The sequence below is a fragment of the Papilio xuthus genome, unplaced genomic scaffold (assembly GCF_000836235.2).
Source record: "Papilio xuthus unplaced genomic scaffold, Pxut_1.1 DF826945.1, whole genome shotgun sequence".
NCBI lineage: Eukaryota > Metazoa > Arthropoda > Insecta > Lepidoptera > Papilionidae > Papilio > Papilio xuthus.
The window spans coordinates 2,327,830-2,347,568 of NW_013531704.1; the positions used below are offsets into that span (position 1 = coordinate 2,327,830).

Consider the following 19,739-nt stretch of genomic DNA (forward strand, 5'->3'; position numbering starts at 1 on the left):
AACTCTAGTATTTTATCTTTGACATTTTGAATATTTGCTATAACTTTAAATCACTTAATAATCTGAGCTAGAGCGACATGAGTGGCTCAGATTCACTGGATCCTGGCAACCCTGCAACCGGTCATGTTTCGGGTCGCGGTCAACATGTAATTGTATGTTTTTTCGCGACAACTCAACCTTGCAGTTAACGAGGTTCGTTGTTATATTTTTGTATACAAATGAATTGACAGCTTTCGTAATAAGGCCAACCTGACTGACTCCTTGTACGATGTTATTATGAAGCTTTAAATCTATGTTCAGTGTTGCTAAATTTATTTTATACAATAAAATTTATTATTTACTAGCTGTCTACCGCGACTCCGTCTACGCGAATTTAACTCTTATGTTCATTTTGTATACCATACATACAACTTTATAAAAATATACGATCACTATAAAATAATTTTTAACTTTGTTTTATACATTTCTTCAGAAAAGAAATCTTGGCACAATAAGGGTCAAAAAACATAATTAGTAGCATTCTATATGTATGCCAAATTTCATCGAAATCCTGCCGTACTACAGATATCTTTAAACAAACATCCATCTAAACATTCGCATTTATAACATTTGTAAGATACTTTTAAATTCTTTTGCAAAAGTTCTTTTTGTTTGTGTCGTATCTAAAATAATAAAACAAAGTTAGTATATATGTAAATGTAAATAGAAATTGTTGTGAGACAAAACTAAGCAAACAAAACTTGAGAGTCAGCTCTGCACCATCTGCAACTTCAATAAAGGGTGAAATGCACTAGCGACCGAATGCGATTTATTTTCATTTAAAAGTGACTTACATATTATAAGTAAATTAAGCGTTCTAAATTTTAAAATATGTGTAATAAAATTATTTAAAACTAAATATCGTTCTACCACAATTTCTGCACACATCAAATCGAGACACTTCTAATCATATAGTCATCTCTTACAATTCCTTTGAAAAAAAAAAGAGAAAACATGTATTTAAACAGGTGCTACGGCAACGAAATTTCACGGTCAGATATACATTCGAACTTGGATAAGCGAAACCTCTACAAGCCAGTATCATAATCCGTTTCCCTCCGACCTCCGCAGAAACTCGAGTTAGAGAGAAACCTCTGTAAACGAGAAAAATATCCCTTGGACTTTCCTTTATAAAGGTTTGACTGCGTTTATAGTGTGTTATATCAGTTCGTCTGTTTTCACCTTTACCTATCGAACTGAGCACGTGCTTATTACTCGAAAGCACGTGACACTACTGTTGATTGCTAGAGTTATGTTCGTTGTCTTCATGGAAAGCGTTACTTTGTTTTATATCTATGCTAATTTAAACATCTGTCTTTGAAACGATGCAACTTTAATTCCGTGAATATTTCAAGGAAAATTGACATATGTTTATGTTACTTACAATTTTAGTTTTATTTTACACTAGAGGTCGCTTGTGAATTCATCAGCGTGGAATTAAAATAATATACACTATTATATGCCCGCGTGCTTCAGCTACCTTCCTGTCATACCGACCAACCGTTCCGGAGACTACCCGGACAAAATGCGGCCTTGGGGACAGACAGACAGACAAAAAAAATGGTTTTCGTAAATAAATAAAAAAGGCTAATTATAAGTTTGTGTTTAATTCCGCGCGGACGTAGTTCCGGGCGACAGCTAGTATACGTAATACGAAAAGTTTACAGTGCCGTGTAGTATGGAGTACCATAAGTTAAGGGTAAACGATTCTCTCTGTTGTTGTTGTGATTTAGTGCGATTATACAATCTCGATTCAAAAGGTTTAAACAGTTTGAAAGTAGTTATCAAATTCAATACGCATGTATAGTGTTTGTCCGATTTCTAGATGTAAAGCGTTATTCAATTGATTTCAAAGAGGAGGTCGTGATATACGAGGCGGGCGCACGGCATCGGATCATTAATCTCAATTTATAAAGGTACGATTTCCAATGCAATTTAAAGCCATTTGCGAGAAATTTGAGTTCAAACAATTTTCGGGAATCGTGGCGAAATGGGCCAAAATTAATCCCTGCGTAAAATTAAAAACAAAGTTTGATTAATCTTTGAGGTTTTTTTTATTTATTTTATAATAAAAACTGTATGTAAAATCTTTAGTATGAATATTTTTTGATAAGATTTCTTAAAATGAGTTTTAGCTTTTTATCAAAATATTTTCAAAGGTCAGGAAGAGCTCAAACATCTGTAAAATGTTCCCTAGTACGTTCCCATAAATGTATTAGAATTCTTATTTGAACAACTTCACATATTCCGTATATATTGTAAGAATCCAAGAAATATATAGTTTTCTTACTTCCTATGTAGTAGCGTTTAAGATTAAAATAATGATTGATCTTTCTTCTGCGATAGATCGGCTTTGCGTGTCATGATAATTTGATATTTGAAAATGAACCTTAACACTTTAAAATAGAGTATATAATTGCTAGTTATTGTATACACCTGTATAAACAAGATTTCTTATTTTGTAAGCCCGTTTTTGTTTAAGTCGTCTCTCCAACTGCCATCTTGAATTTTTATTAACATAAAAAAAACTAAATAGGCCAATGAGCCGACTTCACTTTTCTGACTATTTAGTTTTTAGTGCCGCCTTAAGTTTGCGATAAATTAACTCGTAATAATTTTTTCTAGATTGTATACGTTTGTCTTCTTTTGAGGAGTAATAAAATATGATCCTAAGCAGCTCTTAAGTTAAAGTTATGGGTAGATTCAACAATTTGCAGTTACATTACTTAAGTTAAAAAAAAAAAAACATCAGTGCGACATTGTATGGTTCGCATTAAAAAAAAAGTACCTTCGGGCGTCGATTTGAGCAGCCCTGCTTTATAGCGCAGTATGCCGAGTGGGGGCGCACCAAACGCGGCCGTCGCGACCGATATGGCTATTAGGCAATATGTGTCTACAACTCAAAGGCGGCATTAACATGTAGGCCCGTTTCTCCCGTAGAAAGTGGCACTTGTTGTACGATGACTGTTAATGCAGTTTTTAGTGTAAATTATCTATACGTAGAGGTTCTACAGTTCCGGTGTACGTGATATATTATGACCCTATAGGTCCAGAGTATTTTAAATAAAGAATTTCTTTTTTGATTTCTATAATAGAATAGTAATTAGCGACGTATGTATGTAAAAGCGTAAGAAGCGAGAGAGATTTTTTTTAATGGACTCTCGTTCCCCCTAACATGTTTTGGGTCGGGGATGTGGGGCACGAGTGTTCTTTATTAAAAAAAAATATAAAAACGTGTAATATACATAAAATTATAATCTAATATCATAACGAAAAGAGCAGAGAGGTCCATCAGTAAGCTCTGTCTAACCTTATGGGTTACGGGTGTTATTGTTGTTGTATTAATGTGAAGGAAACAATGGATACATCTGTATGGATACGCTTAGTCCTTCTTACCTTTCTAAGAAAGGATTGAAAAAAAGATAAGGAAATTGTGGCGACGTAATGCAGAGGCGTGTAAACGTACTCGTAAACCTATTCTGCCGTACACACAACGCAACAAATAAATAGTTATTTTCAAAATTCCACATAATTAGATTTAAAAAACACACAACTAAAAAAAATTATTTACTATTTAAATTTATTAAATAAAATATTTGCAAGTAAACATTTTATTTTACAGAATTTAGTATTTTAAATTTCTTTATAATTAGTGACGACTTGATTGAATACAACCGTGGGAAAGTAGACATGGTGCGGCCGTGGTAAATCATTCGTGAAGGGAAACACGCCGGTTACCGCTGCTTCGGGTGTCTGACATCAAGACAATGAATATGATGATATTACATTTGATTTATTAGATAATTAACAGTAAGGAAATCCATACAGATATAAATAAGAACTAAATATATTTATGTGAACTTACGTTAGGAATTTGACCTATACATTTAAAATCCCAGCATAAAATTCTCGGTAATAGCAGCATTTTAGTGGCCAATGCAAAATGCAATTGGGGTATGTGCGACCTTGAACTGTTTGTTACCAACCTTACTTGTTCGACCAAGGATTGCTTATAGCGAACGACCTTTAATCTCTACCTTAAAGAGTTCCCTGCTTACTTCAGAACATTGCTGCATTGCTATTTCGGCAAGATTACTGTCCTATACGGGACATAACAAGTATAAGGCTTTAGAATAATGAAAAATAACTTAGTCTTTGAAAGCTTGTGTACACACGGCTAAATTAACGACGCGCATCGCAAGCATACCGCGGCCATTGATTGCGGCTTTTAGCCGGTGTACACACGGCCCCAAATTGTGTACACGATATTAGAATTTAATTAAATTGTTCGTGTCACAGAAATTCATGTGTGGGTATGCTTAATAAAAGCGGATCAACTAGTGACCTTAATGATATTTTCATACAAAGATCAATATTGAGGGGTAAAGAAAGCATTTGTTTTGAATAAAAATATTATGTAAAAGTATTTAGCCGTTTTTATATAAGTTTATAATAAATTAGGTACATTTCTACAATACATTAACAAAATTCATTCATTTAAAATAGCAAGGAATACTCTAAATTACAACTAATTATTGAGTACATGAAAAAATTAAAATGGTAGAGTTGCAGACGAGATATAGTTATTTTTATATGAATAACTTATACTTACTAATATTATAAATGCGAAAGCTGGATTGATGTTTGTTACAGGTATCTTCGATCTTACTAAAAGGGATAGATGTAGAACATAATTTGGAAGAACACATGTTACTAATTAAGACTTTTGTAATTCCGCGCGGACGCAGTCGGGAGTTACAGTTAGTAATCATATAATGTACTAAAACAATTTATTCAATGTCCTTGCATGTCTATGTTTTGTGCATTAACGTGAAGAGAAACGCGACCACATTCCTTTATCTACTTTCTTATGCAATATTAATACGGTAATATACTAGTTTCTTGCAAGTCTGCCCACGCTGGATCAGCTATAGTGGATTTTATGGAATTGTTAATTAAATTACATCAATGTTTTAATGAGGCAAAGATTTACTTCTTCATCATAAACCTGCCGTTATCCCTATTGGGGGTTGGCACGGTATGTACTACTCCTCCATACATCTCTATCAGCCGTCATATCCGAATCTACCTCCTTCCTACACATACCCTCTTTCACACAGTCATTCCATACTTTTTTTAGTCCTCTCTACCTTTGTTGCCATCCACATTTAATCTCATTACTTTTTTGCTTATATCATCATCATCCCTCCGCATAACATGTCCAAACCACGCTAATCTTTTACTCCTCAGGTTTTCGATCATTGGCGCTACTTTCAAAGTTCCTCTAATATACATATTTCTAACTTTATCCTTTCTTGTTACACCACACATCCATCTTTGCTTGACATCAGTTTTTTTTTGTAATTTTATCAATTTTATTTCATTAAGAAATTTTAAAATGTGAATAGTAATATTGAATTTTAAGTAATTTTTTTTAACTGTATAGTATTAAGTTTTAAATTAGCAGTAAGTAAAAATGTATTAAGTTATAAGCAACTAGTGTATGAATTTTGTGAATAATTCAAATAAAGTAACCAAAGTCTCTGGCCACAACATGCTAGGGGAAACGAGAGGGTGGCATAGCGCCGCCCATAAAAAAAAAAAAAAAAAAACACATCCATCTTAGCATACGCTTACTTATTATCGATACTCGTATTTATAAAATTATTGTAAGAAACAAAATTATGTATAATACTTGTATATAATTAAAATGATTCCAGTAATATAAATAATGTTTTTTGTATTCTTCCTGAATGTTGTATAGATAAATGAAGAAATTCGAGGTGAGCTTGTTCTAACAACTATTATTATAACCACAAATGGCATATCACAAGGTTTTTTATAGATGCATATTTATATGACCTTTGATAAGTAATTTATTATTTGCATTCGCAGACCACTTTGCAAATATACATTATTAATGTTAATCTTTTGAAATGGGATTTAATAGAAATAACTATTTAATTAATTATGATTTTTCAAATTCTCTTATATGCACTTTGACCTTAACAAGACTAAAAATAAGTTTGAAGTCATGGAGGTTAGATATGTACAGTCGTATCGCGTAGTCTGCTCATATTGCATTTAGGCCGAAGATTTACCATAGAAACATATGTATAAAAGTAACAAACTACTTTCTGATAGTAACAATTTTCTTTACGACATCGATTCTAAGATGAAAGTGAATTTAATCCTTTGTACAGTCAACTGCATTAATATGTATACACTCACAAAAATTTAAAAACTTACATAGGTCTTCTGTTTAAAAAATATATAAGCTCGAATTTATGAATAATGTGTAATCGTAGTCGGAAGTGTACGGACGGATGTGTGTATACATATTTTTGACACAGAAGGCGTATATTACTTTTTGAAGCTATCTCAATGTTAACATATTTATGCAGCTGACTGTACCTTGGAAAGCTTCTTTTGTTTTTAACTTAAACAAACAATCCGGATACGTAGTGTATCTTTGCGTACGTCAGTACTTGTGCAGTCATTAACACCAGCCGTGTGGGAAGCCGCGGCTCTATGGTGGGTCGTTGACACCGAGTGCACCGGCGAACTGCGACTACTGTGCGGATGCGTTGCGTTGCACAATGCTCAGCCGGTACTCATAATGGGAAAAATATCCGCTAGTATTCAACACGACAGTTAATGTGGAATGAATTATCATTTCATATAAAACACTATAAGTTACTCAAATCCGTTACCTGTGACTTTTCCTAAATATTTAGTGTGTTGGCTTTCGTCGTCCTAAAGCACCAGATTTTTTCAATTTATTCTTAATACATGATTACCATGCCTGATAGTACTCTAAATATATGTTATATCTCATAATATCCAAAACAATTAAAAGAAAATGTGTAGGTATCATGGGTCACAAGAAACATTGTTATTTAGAAGTGAATTTCAACTTTAAAATCATACGTAGAAGATTTATTTTTGAAGGCTATTTTTCTCTTATTACAGAGCGATGTTTCGGTGGAAGGGCAAAGTGAGGTAGCCGGCAGATGGCAGCAGTCAGCGCGGCGATGTTCCGGCCCGGGGGCGCGCTCGATCCCCCGTGCTACGCCACGCAGAGGGTGAGTGTTTCAAGACATTGCACTAAAGATGGCTCTGTTCAAACTCATCTTATACTTGAAGATTCCTAACATAACTTTGAGAAATCGGCCTGTAAGACTTTGGTAATTGTAATTTGAAAGAAAGTTAAATATCTATACGAATTTTACGACCATTGTAGTTTGTAAATTAATTGATTATGATATTTCTGTTCAATTTAGATAAGACATGATTCTTAGTTAATACTTCAAATTAATGTGTTTGTATTAACTTTAAATTAAATTACGGTACCTTTCATTCGTGTTTACGTTAGTAAACCACCTATTAAATTACCCAACGTCCAATTGTAAACAAGTGCTTACGTTGCGTTTACCGTTAAAGACAGTTTGTATAGTGGCTGAGTCATTGTTTACAAACCGTTGTGAATGCATTGAATATACTTGGCACGAGGATCGCTTAACTATCTTGCATTTTGATTGAAAATTGCGAGTCGTAGTAAACCTACATCATCATCATCAGCTCACTATACGTCCCCACCGAGGGGCTCGGAGCCTACCCTAACTTAAGGGTTATTAGGCCATAGTCAACCACGCTGGCCAAGTGTGAGTTGATTGACTTCACACATATCTTTTTTGAATTTCTTCTCACATATGTACAGGTTGCATCACGATGTTTTCCTTCGCCGTAAGAACATCGGATAAATGTACTTATGTAAATCGGAAACCGAAAAACACATTGGTACATGGCGGGATACGAACCCAGGACCTGCAGATTGCAAGTCAAGTGCTTAACCCCTGAGACACCGATTCTCTTACCTACACCTAAACTACTAAGCTAAACCTACATAAATAGATCAAACCAGTCAAATTCATCCATCAAATCGTGAATTCAAATAATTCAGAGATATCTTTTAAATTTCTCTGTATTAATTATTCGGACGTCTTATGAAAGAAAACATCGTGATGAAATCTGCATATATCCGAGAAAATATTTAAAGATATGTGTGAAGTCAACCAACCAGCATTTGGCTAGCGTGGTTGACTATAGCCGTCACCCTTGATTTAGGGTGGGATCAGAGGCCCTTAAGTGGGGACGTATAGTGAGCTGATTGATGTAAAATTTCGTTCATGGTTTTTAATGGAAAACAAAGTTTCACGACAAATAAGCTTGTGAAATTCTAGTTCTTATACTGTATTTAGATGGATGCATATTTTCACTTTCCCTCATTTCATTTTCGTCATTGTTTGTATGCTCTGGTGCACTTTCTCACAGTGATTTACCAATCTCACGGTAGCATTTCAATGTTATTTAATTATAGATAACAATAGTGATTTCATGACAATACTTGCGTACTACCAAGGTTTCCTCACGACACTTCGCAATGCATTTGACAATAGCAACGCAATCAATTTCTTTGTACTGTTATAACGATTTTAAATCCTACTGTGGCTGGCAGAGAATAATTTATCATTTATTGAAATATATATTAGAATGTAATATCGGTTTTGTACGTTTAAGAACATAACCTAACCTTAAATTAAAGAAAACTTGACTGAGGCATTAACAGACAAAACAACGCCATCTATTGGCTGCGTTTTAAAACTTTTTGTTTATAAACTTGAACAATTTAAATATTACACTTTTTTATTTTTGAAATATATTCGGAAACATCAAGGAAAAGATTTAGCAATGGAAAAATCTATAGGAACAGAAATTTTAAATCGTTATTTTAGCGCATTTTTAAGTATTCTACCCTTTGACTCTTCGAGGGAGATGAATGAAGAACTGAATGATAATTCACTCGTCAAAATCAGTTCACAAAGTCAATATATAGTTTTTATACAAACAAACCCAACCCACATACATAAAACAAACTTACGTATGCGCTGAAAAACATTACCCACTTTATTAATCAGGTAATAAAGAAAGGTACAGCTTCATAATAATTCCTTGACATTTTAAAATTATGATTGATAAAGACAAAAATATATTTTTTATTATTATTTGTATTACGAGGTTTTTGTTCGACAGCACAGAGAGGGAAATAAACGAAGCTAAAACATTTTCAATACGCCCACGTTGCACAATTTAGATATAACTATCGTTTCGTGCAGAAATTTCTTCAAAACAAATGTTAGTTTAACAGCTCAAAGGCCTAGTTAAGCGGCAGTCGGCTTTGTCGCTTTCGAGGAAATATATTTTGCCGGACGACCATTGCTACTGTATCAAACATTTAAAGCATTTTGTTTACGTTTTAGTGTATAAGTATTTTGTATTTCAATTTAATTTATTTTAAACGATAAAATAAAATGAAAATTTAAATTACTGATTGCCATGATTGGATTAAACTAAATTTTATTTTTAAATAATGTAAAGTCTAACCGTAGTTTACTGTCACCAAAATTCTGTATAAAACATATCGATATCGTCATCCCTGTCTAACATATTTGGCAAAACAGAGATAACAATACGTTTTAAACGGGGATTTTAGACTCAGCAACTCCCGGGTATTAAACTCGGATATTTATGTCTAGAGTAAGTACTATAAAGCCGATAAATAAGATTTTTTTTGTAAAAGTATAAATATTATTCCGAATAATGTTTCAATATACTTTTGTTTTAATTAAGTTTGTTTTTATTATCTTATGTACATTGTATAAAGACGATGTTATAATATTTTAAGGAAAAGATAAGTCTAATTAAAGTAGGTACTCAAGGTAAACCTTGAGGTCCAAATAAGTTGTGGCTTTGTAATCTTTGACTACAGAAAAACGGACGATTCAAAAGCGGCCGCCTTTGTACTAAATAAATTCCACTTTTCGCTTGTGAGGTAATGATGACATCATATTTATGAACGTGTACTGACTCAATAATTTACACACGCGAAATGAGTAAACAAGTGAGGAACTTTTGTTATTTTGTGTTGATATTGGTGAACTAGCGCGCTTAACAGGTCCTGTCTCTTAAAATTCAAAGTATGTTAACTTGCCTGCGTAGAAGATAAAGCTGAAATAATAATTTCGGAAAGTAATCCCATGATAAAATTAAAGTTATGAGATGAAACGAAATAAGTTAATACATTTCCTTTGAAGTAACAAAAACAGTTTTTGTATAAAAGAAATTTGATTAAGGTAATTCTTTTGTATTATTACATTGAAAGAGCCTTTAGTTCAGTGGTTAGTTTGATGGTTAGATATGTATGAATCACTGATCAAATCTAATCATACTAATAAAGGAGACAGTAAATAGATGAACTAAATTCATCCGATCTATAGATTAATCTAGTATGAAATCATTGAACGCTTCTTTGGCACAATTTTTTTAATGCTCGTAGTTGAGAAATGTAGTTTCTTTAGTGGTATATTTCTTTGATCGTAATAAGTATACAAGAAATTCTAAGTATTGTTAGGAAGGAAATCCGACACTGTGCCGGTGTATCGGTGCAACACTAGCCTTTTAAAAATATTAACGTTTATGTCTCCTCACTAATCTATCTTACTCTTGACTTGTTAACTAAATCGCGCCAAAGGATTCTAACTAATAATGTCTAAAATTAACTAGAAATTTGTATTATGTTAACGTAAGAAATATATCAACAGTATTCTTACAGAATTAATGCCAGTAACTCCATCTAGCGTAATTTAAAAGCTCTTAAAATCTTTCAATATTCATGTATTCTAGCCGGTGCCAAGACGTTTTACTCCTCGCCTTAAACTTTCAACTATTAGAGTAACAAAAAGTATTTAATCTCTATAAAACTTGAAGCTATTTGTTCTAATATACTACCATCTTTTTTTAAACTAATTCTTCAATAATAAAAAAATGTCGAATAATTCGTCAAGATTTATTATTTTCAGAAGACAAATCGATATCAAATGTTGTGTCTATTTACGATTATTTTACACTACACTTAATTATGTTGACTATATGTATGCGTTGTCTATGTTAATTGATTCACATGTTTTGCCCGCTAACACGGTCCGGACAAAATTGCGGATGTTTTCAATTAAATTATAACTTTACCGTACGGAAAGTCACATCCACGATATTTTAATTGTAATAATTGCATGATTTCCAAATTTAATTTCCGTAATCATTTTAACAAATTGTAATTTAAAATATAATACAATTTTATGTCGAATGTTGTTTAAATTATTTTGTATTCGACGTTCGTCTGAATTACAATGCAAAATTTATAATTAAAACTAGTGGTTGACCGCGACTCCGTCCACGCGGAATTAAAAAAAAATAGTAGCCTTATGTGTTCTGCCAGATTTTGTTCTGTATGAACGCTAAATTTCATCGAGATCCGTTCAGCCGTTCTGGAGATATCTTCAAACAAACATCCATCTATCCATCCATCTAAACATTCGCATTTATAATATTAGAGTAAGAAGTAAGATTATCTGTGTCGACGAATACATTTATATATTATTCTTTCAACCAGTTCTTCATATCAAGAATTCGTAACTCTCCGTTCCAAGACATGAATAATCCTAACAAGTCCTCCCTAAATACTTATTATATGTCTAACATAAGAATTAGTTTCTAAAACATCGGAAGCAGCAGATTGCATTAAGGCCTTAAAGCTTAGCCACCTTTAAACTAAGTGATTGAAGTTGTAGACACCTTTGGTCTAACCAGATTCATGAGATTTAAGAAGACGGCTAGATAAAGAAAATCCCTGCAGCTTACAACTACTATTGCAGTTAGCTTAACGTCAACTTAAGACTTACTAGTCTTATAAAGTTTTACTAGACTAGACGTATGAGACGCTGTTAATATATATTTACTTGGCGCGTTTTCAATTACAGAAGAGAGAAGAAAGATACATAACGTAGTGAGAAGAAAACAGATAGATTCTGTTAATATTAACTCCATAAAATGTTTGTTCGGAAATTAGAAAATATCTGGGTAAATATTATAATATTATTTTAATACGTTACTCTGAAACAACTGCTAGTGCGTGCGAGCAATGTTTAACTATGTCTGACTATTACTGATTTGACTTATTGTATTTTTAAAAATACTCTCGTTTGACCTTACTTTCAAATACACGCCATGTCGATTGTATTTGGCTCGGTATGCGCAGAAAACCTAATCTCGTCCTCACGACTTATATCGGAGTACGGAATGAGGTCGCGTAGGACACGACTGGGACAAAGGTTGCTGGTTGTCACTATCTATTGCAAATCTATTTTTGTATAGCCCGCGCGTAGATAAGTTTTTTATGCAACATGTCTATTGATTATTTTTGCCCTCCTTACCGCGTCATATTATTTAATTTGGTAGGTGATGTGGTGAGTATGGTAGGATAAGTTGTTAGACTCATATTCCGCTCCCGACTGTTACCGTGAAATACCACCAACAAATCGTTCGTTGCCATATGATGCCCACTACTGGACATAGGTTCCAAAGATCGCCACAAAGCTCGGTCCTACGCCACCCGCATCCAGGATCCTAACGCAACCTTGACCAGATCGCCGTCTACCACCAAATACTTGTATTAAAACATGTATTATATTTGTTTCTCAATTATAGTAGTCAATAGAAGCGCTAAAAACCTAATGGTTAAGGGTAGGGATTTGCGATCACGTGGTCGACAAGTCAAATCTCGCCATTCGACTATTATCGTAAACCAGATCCTAGCAGAAGCCTAAAGCTTCGATGGAATGGTACAAGAAATATAAGTAAATTAACAAAAATCTGCTAATATTAAAAAAATTAAATCCTATAAAGTGTGCCAGTTTTCGACAACATAATTGTTGGGACTTATTGGTAGAGCATTCGAAGTTCGAACAGTCACCGTAAATAATAACTTAGTAACTACGGTTTACGCTTCCGCGATTTATTAAATATCACTTATTGCATAAACTACGAGTATGTATAACAGGTTGATGCAATTATTGGCGCCTTAGTTGCGCCTGCGTATGACGTGGCTTATTGCAATTATCTTGGTTCATTTATAGTTACAAAGATATGGTAAGGAATTTTGTTTCATAAGTTTTATTGAATTAAGATTTAGTATTTAAAAAGCTTTTAGTATACACTAAAAGCTTTTTAAAGGTTTCATATTTTAGCAAAAAGGTGTCTAATTTGTAATAAAATAAAATATCAACTCAACTGCTACTTTCGATGAGTTTTAATTTAGATTTTATTGTAAAAAAGTTAAAAGATCTAACATTCTAGCTTTTATATTGACTGCAACATACGAAGTAGATTATACAATCTTAGATTTGATTTTACTTTGGAAGTGCATTTGAGTGCGTGGTCCGAGAGGTCAGAGTAAAGTGGTCGCATGCCTGCGCGACTGGTATGCTTCCACGGTATTCACTTTCCTTCAGGAATGTTGTTTATATTGGGCATTGCTATATCCAACTCTATATACATTGGATAATCTACGTTTGTATTAATGTATGAGAATTTTAAGTATTTTAAATTTAAATTTCTTTTCTTTGTTGAAATATGTCTATACTTTACAATTATTGTTATTCCGGAGATGGTGTCGGCCTGATGTCTTAGACCTATTTACGTTTAAGTTATACCTAGACAGAGACCGACTCCAAAATAACATTCAAAATTTTAAAATCGGTGCACCAGGGGCGCAGTTATGCGGTAACACACATAAAAATAAACAAACAGACGAATTGATAACCTCCTTCTTTTTGAAGTCGGCTAAAAAGGATAGTTATCGTTTGTTTATTTGAGAGTAGGTAAGTGAACGTATTTTCGTACGTATATAATTTAACATGAATCATTAAGAATACATTTAATTGGTTCAATGAAAATAATTTCAATCGAAAAAAGTACTAAAACAATCGAACTAAAGGTAGCGTATAAATGAACGTAAGAACTGATTGCTCAATTTTATTTGTACTCTACTTAGAAGAATAAGACTTCAGGGCGTCGGACGGTAATTGGTATTGTCGGACGTAGGAAAGTACTAGATGCAATCTGTTTGCCCATTCAATTGCCAACAATGGCCGCGCCGTGCTATACTGTACACAAAGAGTTAGCACCAAGGTTATATAAGTATTGGGGAAAGGCAACACAAGTGATTCTCGACACAATATCATTTGGACTTTCTTATTTTGAATTATTGTAGAAACGCTTATTAAGTTTTATTGATATAGTCGCGGTCGGCCGCGACTTCGTCAGTGCAGGAAAATGTATAATATGCCTGCATCCATCAGCTACCACGTCAGAGTCCCGTTAAAATCGGTCCAGCCGTTTCGGACATTAGTCGGAACAAAGGCGGTCTTGCGGACAGACATACAGATAAAAACATATTTTTTTTTGTTATTAGCCTCGCAAATAAATATTGAATATACCTATATTTTCTATATAACATACGTACAGACACGCCAATTTTATAAATATGTATAGGTTGAAGATATCGTAGACAATACACTGCGATTCTGTTAGAACGTTTTGCTTCTGATCTTGATTTGACTTTGACTTGTGTTTATTTACAATTATGTTCATACACGCAAACACGTACGCGTGTCTTAGTTTCCAAACAAGGGATTACATTCAATTACTACAGTGTAAATAAGCTTACTATATAGTGTTAAACCAATGGATACATGTTATCGACATGATTTAACAACAGTTTCCATTTAAAATATCTAATACTAGCTTTTACCCGCGACTCCTTTTGCACGCATTAAAATAACTTTATTACTAACCTAACTTAATTTCTTCCAGACTATATTTTACATCTATGTCAAATTAAAGCGAGATCCATCGAGCCGTTCTGGAGATAATTTAAAAATAATAGTAATAATTGTTTTACCAATCGACTTAATATAATGCAGATTCGAGACGTATTTTCACAACTCATATATGTGCTTTAAGAAAAGAAGAAAAATAACCATATATTTTTATAGAACACATACAAAAAGAAAGATGTTAATAAGACTAATTCTCCTATGTTCTCCTTCGTTACACACGACTAGCCTTAATATTAACTGCAAATGCAGATTTCTGGCGCAGATGTCAGATTAACAGGTGGTGTACTATAAATTCTCATAGACATTTAACACCTCAGCTTGTATTTCTCAAGATAATTATTAATATATTCTAAAACGTCAACAGTTTCTCAGTTTCATGTCAATATAATACTGTTAATAGAAATAAAACTAGTTAGAAAACAAGCTATTAAAGCTATTGCATGTTTATTAAGATACTAGCTGTCGCCTGCGATTCCGGGCGCGCGGAATTTAAAAAAACATAGTTAGTAGCCAATGTGGTCTTCCAGATTATGTTCTATATGTATACCAAATTTCATCGAGATCTGTTCAACCGTTCTGGAGATACCTTCAAACAAACATCCACCTATCGATCTAAACATTCGCATTTATATTATTAGTAAGAAGTAAGATTAGTAAGATATGATTGTCTAATACTGGATAAGAAAATTAAAAAAACAGAAGATTTTACTTGTTGTCAGGAGTTAAATATTTAAGATTAGTAAAAAATTGGTGATTGAATGAATTAAAAAAATTCAAAGGTTTTAAACCTGTAAACTACAGATTTAGAAGGAAGGTAAACTTCTTGTCGCGTACAAGAAATTCTAATTGTTATTTAGTTCTTTTTAAAAATAGTGTGAAGCAATATTTTTTTGGCCGTCTGTAATAACACGGAATTGAACAAAAAGGGCAAGAAATAACGCGATGGAGATATTTTCTGCAGAGGCGTTTCGCTTACCCGAAGGCAATTAACGCTATGAAAAGCCAATTTCTTCGAGCTAATGACACATTTTTTTTCGGTGTATTTCCAAACATTGTATTCTTTTATGAACGTCATTGTTCCCAAAGTGGGTTCACTTAATGTTAAGGGTAGATTTTTTAACTTCTCTTCCTGATCATTATGTGAATATATTAATGTAGATAACAAAAAAAGGTCTTCACAGACAGACAGACAGACACCAAACTGATCATTTACGGGTACCGATTTTTTTCCTTTGGAAGTACGGAACCTTAAAAATCGAAAAAAAAATACACGTATAACGTAAAACCTAACAATCTTGAAGACAAAGCTAACAGTAATTACATTAGTAGTTGCCCGAGTCTTCGTCTGCGCGGAATAAAAGAACATTTAGTCAAAAATATAGCCATTCCTCGGGAATAGTGTAGCTTACAGTTAAAGAATTTTTCAAATCGGTTCTGTAGTTTCGGAACCTATTCAATACGAACAGACAGTTAAATCTTTCTTCTTTATAGATATAAAGATAAGAAATCTAAAGTTTATTATCTACTTGATGAGTATTTGGGCTAGATCTTCGAATACTAGAATGTAATTTATATTATTGTTATTATGATGAATGAAAAGGTCAAAGAAACTGAGCTGGACGTATTATGTAAACCAAATCGGTACTCATTTCTTTTATATCATTTAAAATTGGCGATATCAGTATTGAAACTTATTATTGAAAATTTTATAAGTAATATAACTTAATTATTTTATAACTTCTTATTGTAAGGCAAATTAGGAGGACAGGACGGCGTGGAGACAGTTGCTCGACACAGCCGTAAAAGCATATCAAGACGAGCACGACTTTCAGTAATGAAGTATGCGAGGAAGTTAGGCAAATTGATTGGATGGTAGCTGTGGTTAACCACAGGGTTACTATACTGTCTACCCCATTAACTATTAAGTCACTACTTAAAAAAGGTAGGCAGTAAAATTTGTACTTCAAACAAAGAGGACTTTTTATCGTTCCGTATCTCATAGGAAAAAAACGGAACCCTTATTGGATCACTATGTTGTCCGTCCGTCCGTCTGTCAAGACCCTTTTTCTCAAAAACGCGCGAAGCTATCAAGCTGAAATTTATTTTATAATCTTATTACAATAAAAGTACCGTGAAATAACTGATGTACTTTACTATAAACATGACAAATGACGCTATTTATCGATAGATGGCGTTATGCAAGCGAAGCGATCAACACTAATGTTGTGGTGAAACACCTACAAGCATTCAAAATAATGAAACGGAGCGTTAGCGCTAATGGTGGCTCTTTAACAGGTTATTGAAATGGGTTTTTTATCCCGTAGAGACGATAGTCAGGGATAATAAGGGAGCTATTTAAGCTAGTTTGCTTGGTGCGGAAAAGCATTCTTATAAATGTTACGGTATTTAAATAGTTTTTATAAAACAGTTCAGCTAAAAGATTCAAAATAATTACATGAACTTTTACGTTGATTCTCTCTCTCTCTCTCTCTTTTACATATACGAATCTCTACTGTTCGTTTATTAACAATTTCATTTAAATCAATTATCAGTTCTGGACAAAACATTTTAATAATTAATATTGACATTTGATTGTACAGTCACCTGCATATATATGCATACATTGTTGAAGCTTTAGAAACTTGTATGGGCCTTTGGTTTTAAAAATATGTACACATAACCATAAAGATTACATACAATTGACTAATAGATGCATACGTATATCGTAGGCATATACAAATTTCTAGTTTTGTAATTGTACTGATATTTTTTCAGCTGACTGTACACATCGTATACTGAAATACTTGTTATTCATGATACAATATTCAAATATCATGTAAATTAAAAATAGCAGTACCAGTAACCAAAATAACGATCCTCAAAAATTGTCATAAGCAACTTTATATAGACATTCATACGATAAAATGGTTGGTAGGGTATTTTCTTAAGTAAATTAGTCTTGATTATATGTAGAGTAGACGAAGCGCAGAGAATGGCGTTGTGCGAGAATGTCGTCAACGGTAGGGGACTCTGAATTTGCGATACCAATTAAGATTGTACGTAATATGTCGTATATGTATGTTTGAGATTTCATCAGTTCATTATGAGAGTCACTTAGTGTTGAGACTACGACAGAAATTGCAACATTAATGTCTAAATCAAAAGACACTCGTGTTCACTCAGACACTTCGATTTTTACACTGAATATAATGCCTTAGTCTAATTCTACCATTAAGTAACAATTCAACGACTAGGTAACTAACGACTAGGTAAACGTAAGTAAATCTGGCATAATTTTTAATATGTACTACCATGGATCCTGACTTTGTAGACCAATGGTCGTTTTGGTTTGCGAGTTATTCTAAAAAATTGTGATACGTCTTTTTAATTTCATATTGGATTTTGACACATCATCATCAGCTCACTATACGTCAACACTGAAGGGCTCGGAGCCTAACCTAAACTAAGGGTGATTAGGCCTTAGTGAACCACGCTGGCCCAGTGGTGGTTGGACCCATAAAGATAGATAGATTGATTACATATGTCTTTATTAATATAAAAACAAAGGTAATAATACATTTGAACAAAACATGGAGAGCAATTGCTTTGTAAACGGTAAGAGGAAACAAATGTATCTGAGAGGTCAGTGGGGGCTTTGGGTCGCAACTATTGTTTACATCCATTGTCTATAAAAATAGTTTCTTATGTTTTAATCTAGGCCATATAGCAAAGTCGCCTGCAGCTGCGACTTACAATAGAAAGCGAGGTGGAGTTTCTGTTTAAATTATCGGACAGAAGTTTTGCTTGAAATATTGCTCTTAGTAAAATAAGCGGCTGCCATTGTGGGGAATATTCACAGCGGCTTTTAATGGTATATACGAGTACTAAGAGATTGGAAGTGTATTAGAAATATTATGTTTCATATTTATAAAATATCGAAATTAATATCGATATTAAATACTATTATTTTTTTCTACTAATATATTGTTGTGTAAGTTTTAAAGTCAGAATAAACCTTGAAATTCTTTCCAATATTTTAAAAGTATTTTCAATTCTTGGCAAAACGTAAATAAAATAAAATCTTGTATTTTGTTTTATTTCTAAAATCTTGAAATACTTTCTTGGTCGTTCTTAACATAGCAAAAATTGTTTCGTGAAACTATTTTTAAGCAATGTAGCCATTTTAAAAGAATGTCATAAGAAATATAAAATCATAAAAAACAATTAGCTTTTTTGGATATAAGCAAAGTAGATACAAGAAAATTAGTTTTTTTGTGAATTTAAAATAATCTTCCTTTATTACTTCTTACTAATATTAAATGCGAATATTTGAATGGATGGATGGATGTTACATGGCATCTCCGTAATAACTCAATTGATTTGATTTTAATGAAATTCGGCAGAGACGTTGAACAGTTGGAGTATCGGACAAAAGCTAGTAGTATATTTTTAATATTATATTATAGCCCACCTAGAAAATATAGGTGACGATAAATTTGTTAACATCAAAGTGATTTTCAAAGTTAAAAGCCGAGATGAAGATTACGATTAAATGTCTCTAAAGTTTTAGACCTCAAAGTCACCGAGAGCAAAAGCGATTTCGAAACCGAATTGTCGAGTATTGCCCTCTCACAACAAGTCGCAATAAAGCCTTCGTCAAATAATCGCAACCTGAAGAACCTTTTTAAGAAAATTACAAACGATCTTGTACTTTTCACTTTAAATTACTTAATGTTAAACATTTTTGTACAAAAAATGGTTTACTTAAGACGCTTTGGGTTTGATGTTGCCAAATTTGATTATTGTTTGAGATAAATTAATAATAACAAAAGATTTATACAAAAGTTCAATAATTTTCTCAATTACTAATTATAAAAAAAAATATATGATATCCATAGCTGTTGC

At 33.0% G+C, this 19,739-nt stretch overlaps 1 protein-coding gene across 2 annotated transcripts in view; it reads left to right on the top strand.

Moving 5' to 3' along the window:
* RhoGEF64C (Rho guanine nucleotide exchange factor at 64C) overlaps positions 1-19,739 on the top strand; it is a 100,266-nt gene that overhangs the window by 62,929 nt on the left and 17,598 nt on the right. For both annotated transcript variants that reach the window (XM_013316830.1, XM_013316832.1), the window contains one exon: positions 7,012-7,124. In XM_013316830.1, coding sequence (XP_013172284.1) covers positions 7,053-7,124 — 72 coding nt within the window. In that variant the 5' untranslated portion in view covers positions 7,012-7,052. The remainder of the gene's footprint in view (positions 1-7,011; positions 7,125-19,739) is intronic.